Below are 6,000 nucleotides of genomic sequence, written 5' to 3' on the forward strand. Positions count from 1 at the left end.
GTTGACTCTTTATTTCTCTGTCCATCAGTCTCTGTCTATCTATTTTAATTTCATAGAGCTTTTGATGTCATGGGATCTTAACTATACCTGCTAAAGAACATTTAGCCAGAAACGCCTTGGTGATTTTTTAAAAGTGCTGCTTTATGTAAATGAGAAGGAATGGAGAGGGGGGAAGTAATTTGCTGTAAATGTCTTGTAATTTGCAGTCGTGAGGTGTGAAAGTGTGATTTAAAGGAATAATCATTTGACAGTATTTAAATTAGATAATTGGGACACATTAGTTTGAAACTACAGGTTTTGAGAATCATTCTTTAACCAGTTCCAAGCTTCCAAATGTGCTGTGTATTTGTAGTTGTTTTTAGCTGTTATGTGTATATTCCCTAAAGTCACTAGCATGTTAAAACAGTATGGTTTAAAGAGAGATTAGAATGGCACCTATTAGGTGACAGTTGTTCTCAGGGCACCTGCTAGCAGTTGGAGTTAAAAACCCTGATCTTGCTCCCATTGAAGTCAATGGCAAAACTTCTATTGACTCAAATGGAGCAAGACCAGACCTTAGCATGAAAATGTGGACAACACTTTTACACATGATGTAAACCTGGGAAAACAGGATTTTAAAGTTAACCCTGAGCTCTCATTGCCAAACAAAGTCTCCAAAGCTGGGCCCTGGCCTTTTCCTCTGATCGGCATGGGTGGAGCCTTGTGTCTGTGCAGAATCCCATGAAATGAAGGGGTTCCTCCTTCCCCCTATTTAAAATAACTAGTTAATGTATGTTTTTGGTCCTGTTATTTTTGAAGATTCAAGATAACCCCATCTCCTGCCATCACCACAATCCCTGCCATTCTTGGAGAATGCATGATATTTACATAAAGTCATACTCCTTTAACTAATTAGTGTTCGTCTCCTCTATTGAACTTTCCTAGTACATTAATAAGCAAAAGTTATTTTTTCTGCCACCTATCCTATATGGGGGAAGATTGTTGGATGAACATATTAGGCTGAAAGAGTTGTAACCCATTAGAATTGTTGGGATATGCTGAATCATACACTATTTCTTCTCTCCCCGCCCCCGATATAATATGCCTTGCTAAAGTTTCTAATAGAAATCTCATATTGAATCAAGAGAAAGGTTGTAACATAAACCAGTCAATTAAAGTTCAAAGGAAGGCTGCTGCTTTGCATTTATCTCTTCTTACTGGGTCCAACTCTGTGAGATGCTGAGCTCTTTCAACTCCCATTGAAGTCAATGTGGATTGAGGACACTCTGCACCACACAGCAGACACTCAGTATCTTGAAGGATTAGGCCCCATATGTGCATCTGTGATGCCTAGGAAGAACTTGGATGTGTTAAAACACTGTGAGGCTTTAAATTGTCAGTTTCCTTATACTCAGTTAATTTTGTCACAACGGTAGCATTATTTGCATATAGTTTTTATCTGTAAAGCTGAAATTGCAAATATACTTGTGCTTTATGGAATTAAGTGTATCACACTCTGAAAGTCTTATTTAATAAGTTTTGCATTTTCAGATTAAATATGTAAAAGCAGAAGGAAAAAAGAATGATTGAACATTGAGTAAAAAGGGAATTGTATATTAAAATTGTTAGCCATCATAATTATTCTAAATGTAGTCCAAACAGATCCAACTGCTTAGAATTATGGAGGAGAAATGTAAAATAATTCTGTCAGAACAAAAAAAAAATGCTTAGGATTTTTAGTATGGTACCTGCCTCTTATATATAACATGTTAAATTATCTAAAAAGCAAGTTTCTGTTAAATAGCAGTATGTATTTAAAGAATTGAATTGTTGCCTTATGCATTTAGCATGCCTAAAAGAAAACACCAAAAAAGCTCTGTCAAGCAAAAGAGAACAGAACAAATAATGCTCCCACAAACACTGAGGAGCTATGAGAACAAAAAGAACACGTTTGCTCACCAGAAAAAGTGCAAACTGCATTTTTTATTCTGACTCATAAATTTGACCCTTGTGATCACTATTCACAAAAGGAGTTAAGCAACAAAGTTTTTTATGCTAATTCAAATTGTCAAATTGAGGAAAAAGCTCTTTGTGCCCCCAGGTCCAGGCCAGCCTAGTGAACTTCACACAAATACATATTTCTTCAGTGCATACTAATATAAAGTAAATATTTATGGTTAACTATTCAGTTATGTTTCCAAATAACACCAATGATTGCAATGCACTAAAATAAATGCTCAAGTTTCATGAGATGAGAACAGTCCTGTTTTCTTCAACTTATCTAATCAAAACCTAATTCTGCCTTTAACAGCCTTTGTTAAATGCAGTGGTATTTAGTATGCATCAATAAATAAACTTTCAATTATTGTGCAGAAAGCACGTCCAAAGATTGGCTTCAGCTAGTCAGGCTATCAATTATCTAGCAATTACTCCAAATAAAGAATTTTGATTGATTTGATATTTTTCTTAGTATCAGAGAGAACTGAAATGTCATAAAATTCAGTCATCTTCTACAAACTCAAATTAGGGAAAATTAGGTAGGAATATTTTTAATATGCCCCAAATTTGGATTTTTAAATATTTTTAAATAGACTTTACACTCCACATTGTGAAAAATGGAAAAAAAAATAGTTTTCATGTAAAAACTATCTAAGCATAATGACCTCTTAAATATACTGGGAGTGTGTATATATGTGAAAAGTTATAATGGAAGCCATGCTTATGGATACCATACAATACATGTTGTTATACTGTGGCATAGTGAATAGCTTCTTTTATTTTATTAAAGTGGCCTCTCCTTCTTTCACTTGGCAATAAAGGCATTTTGCCCAAATTACAAAATGCACATTCATTAACTAATATACGAGTGTTTGCCCGAACTGTCTCCACAAGTAAAGGCTGTGTCCGTTCCCCTTTTACTTTATCTTTCTCGTAACTTTCACTGCTGCTAACTGCTGAATTCTTTTCCAAGACCCTTTCTCATGGCATTCATTCATGTGTATCTAGTGAAGCATCAATCTACTCAAGTTATTGTGCCTCTATATATAACAGAAGCCTCCTGTGTTGTGGTAACCTTTCAAGCCCAAAATCACAGAACATGGATAACATACATATATATCTAAATATTTTACAGTGTGAATGAATTTGCAGGTCTTTTAGGCAGTTTTGCATTACAGAAATGTTAATATTCTTTCCGTTTAAAAAGGCTGGAAGTAAATCCCACAATTCAAGGAGAATTTTGGATGCTGGCTACTTGCAATTGGCTCTTGATGATTTGCTCTTAAGATTTCCAGCAGAATTTAACAAAAGTATGATTTCTGAAAAACTGCTTCTGGTTCCTCATTAAAACTACAAATTTCATAACTGAGTGAGATTTCCGTTATTTCACCCAATTACATGATACATTTCCCCTTTTAAAATGCAATGGTTGAAACATCAGAAACAATTAGCAAAAAAAGATTAAATTAATTCCAAATGAAAGTAATACATCTGCCAATAACTCAGCCTCAAAACTGCATTTGTCAGAAGAATTTCTATAGGCTATAGGGTAACTGGATAATGGTTAACAGGCATTTTTCTTCAAGTTGTCATAAGTGCTTGAAAAATGGGGGGAAAGATAGAACTGGGGAAAAACAAACAAAAATCCCACCAGACCTAATCAGTGGCATGCTCATGTGGAATGAGATCTGCAGTATTTGTACTAATAAAATATAAGGCTCAATTAAGCTTTACTTTGCAGTTTTCAGGCTAAATTTAACTGATTTAGTGATTTGCAAATGAATACCTGCATGACTCCTAAAAATAAATAAATAAATCCAAATGCAAATTAGTGCAACTGCAATAAAATATATTTGCAAATGAATCCTGTTGCTTTCTTCATTTATTGTGTAATTACTGCAATCCTTCCCACCTTGTTTTCAGTATTTCTTAATCATTAAGTCGGAAGCATGACAGCAGTGCCAGCCCTGGCGTGATTCTCTTTGACTAAAACCTTGTAAATTAACACAATTAGCACAGCATCATCCTGCTAATTAACTTCCAGTGTCTGGTGCAGTGGTTTTGCAAACAAGGAAGAGGGAGTCAGAAGGGAATAAACATGCCATTCTGTTACCAAACTGTGTGCTGTGTTAGGTTTAGCTCAGTGAGGCTAAGCTGGCCATGTCAGATGCCAGAGTCAGGCAATGAAGAGCTAAAGGGGTTGGGGGAAAACAGGAGGGGGTAGAAGCTGTCAAAATAGACCACAGTAATTCAGAAGGGAGCTAGTGCCACAGATGCTTCATTTAGAGTAGGCCTCCTCCTTATCAGGGAATCTGTGCCAGAGGGCGCAAGACTTTGCAAAAATCACTTTGGGTAATACGAGAGAGATTAAGGAGACCTATATGATACAGCTGTACAAAAATCAGGAATGGTCTACCATGCACAGGTAAGAGTTGGAGGGGTTATTATAATACTTGTAAATTACTGTTACTGCGTATGATGGATTAAAAAAATTATCCCATTATTTGCGAGATTAATTGCTTTAAAGTGATAGTCACACAGTCACATTTTGTTACTTAGTTTACTGTACTGACAGAGCTGATAGCCAGCAGTGCGTGTCACAGAACTTTTAGGGGCTAGACTGCATTTCTTTTCTTTTTTCGGTACCCTGGAAGAAAAAAAAGAAAAAACAAGCAAGGAGACCGACAGACAAGTGATGCTTGTTTTTTTTTTTTTTTTTTTCCCCAAAGCCTCAACAACAGAACTGAGAGGCAGAAAGGAGCCAGTTGTAATTCATACCGAGTTGTAGGCTTTGTGTGATGAAAGCGACGGAGCGCTGCCTGGGAGATTGCTTTGCTGCACTCCACGAAGCAGATTTGAAACTGTCGTGGACCACTTTAGATGAGAGTTGGATTATGGAATGACCTGCTATGTCTGTGTCATATTGTTCTGCGCAGGGTTCATTATACTGTGCTAACTAGGTGTTCAGTACCAAATAAGAGAGGTATCCTAGATGTGATCTGTCAGCTGTGTCTCATATTTTTATGTTGGTTAAAATATAAAACTGAAACTGTGATAAGAGAAGACAGAACCATTGGGTATCTTCTATGTTAACAACAAAAATCCATACTCTGGGTACTTAAAATGTATTGGGTCTTGTTTAATTGCTATAAGTAATCTGGCTTTAAGAAAATAAATATTTCCCCCCATCTAAATTAGCAAAAGTATGGCTGTGTGTGTGTGTCTATATTAAACAAATCTGACTATTGATAGTGTTTTACAAAGACATTCAATTGCATGTGTAGTGTGATTTTATTGTTTTTAATCTATAGTATAAATACAGTTGTCACTATGCAGGTAACTAAAAAAGTGTAAACAGATACTTTTAAAAATTCATTTTCAGAGCATCTGAAAATGGCTCAGACCACTGTTAACTGTGTTTTCCCCCCAACCCTAGGCTTGAAGATGCAGTGGACGCCGGAGCATGCCCAGTGGCCAGAACAGCACTTTGATATCACTTCAACTACCCGGTCTCCTGCTCACAAGGTGGAAGCATACCGTGGACACCTGCAGCGCACCTATCAGTATGCCTGGGCCAATGATGACATCTCTGCGCTGACTGCCTCTAATCTATTGAAAAAATACGCAGAAAAGTATTCTGGTATTTTAGAAGGCCCAGCCGACCGACCCATCCTTAGTAACTATTCCGAAGCTCCGTCAGCACTGGTGAATGGTCGGAAGAATGAAAATGAACCCTGGCAGCCTTCTTTGAACTCAGAGAGTGTTTATCCTATGAACTGTGTCCCGGACGTTATTACTGCCAGCAAAGCTGGAGTAAGTGCAGCCCTCCCTCCAGCAGATGTCTCTGCCAGTATAGGGAGCTCACCTGGGGTGGCCAGTAACCTGACAGAACCTAGTTATTCTAGTAGTACCTGCGGAAGTCATACAGTACCTAGTCTTCATTCAGGGCTCCCATCTCAGGAATATGCCACAGGATACAATGGATCTTATTTACATACTAGTTACAGTGGCCAGCCAGCACCT

General features: G+C 37.2%; 1 protein-coding gene across 13 annotated transcripts in view; it reads left to right on the forward strand.

The window, feature by feature from the left end:
* FIGN (fidgetin, microtubule severing factor) overlaps positions 1–6,000 on the forward strand; it is a 442,763-nt gene that overhangs the window by 430,756 nt on the left and 6,007 nt on the right. For 11 of the 13 annotated variants that reach the window (XM_039495345.1, XM_039495352.1, XM_039495350.1 and 8 more), the window contains one exon: positions 5,414–6,000. This exon is cut by the window's right edge and continues 6,007 nt beyond it. In XM_039495345.1, coding sequence (XP_039351279.1) covers positions 5,414–6,000 — 587 coding nt within the window. Of the gene's footprint in view, positions 1–4,082; positions 4,403–4,648; positions 4,670–5,413 lie in introns of those variants that run through there. The other 2 variants (XM_039495354.1, XM_039495355.1) reach the window with 2 other exon arrangements.

Source organism: Mauremys reevesii, linkage group 11, assembly GCF_016161935.1.
Source record: "Mauremys reevesii isolate NIE-2019 linkage group 11, ASM1616193v1, whole genome shotgun sequence".
Lineage (NCBI taxonomy): Eukaryota > Metazoa > Chordata > Testudines > Geoemydidae > Mauremys > Mauremys reevesii.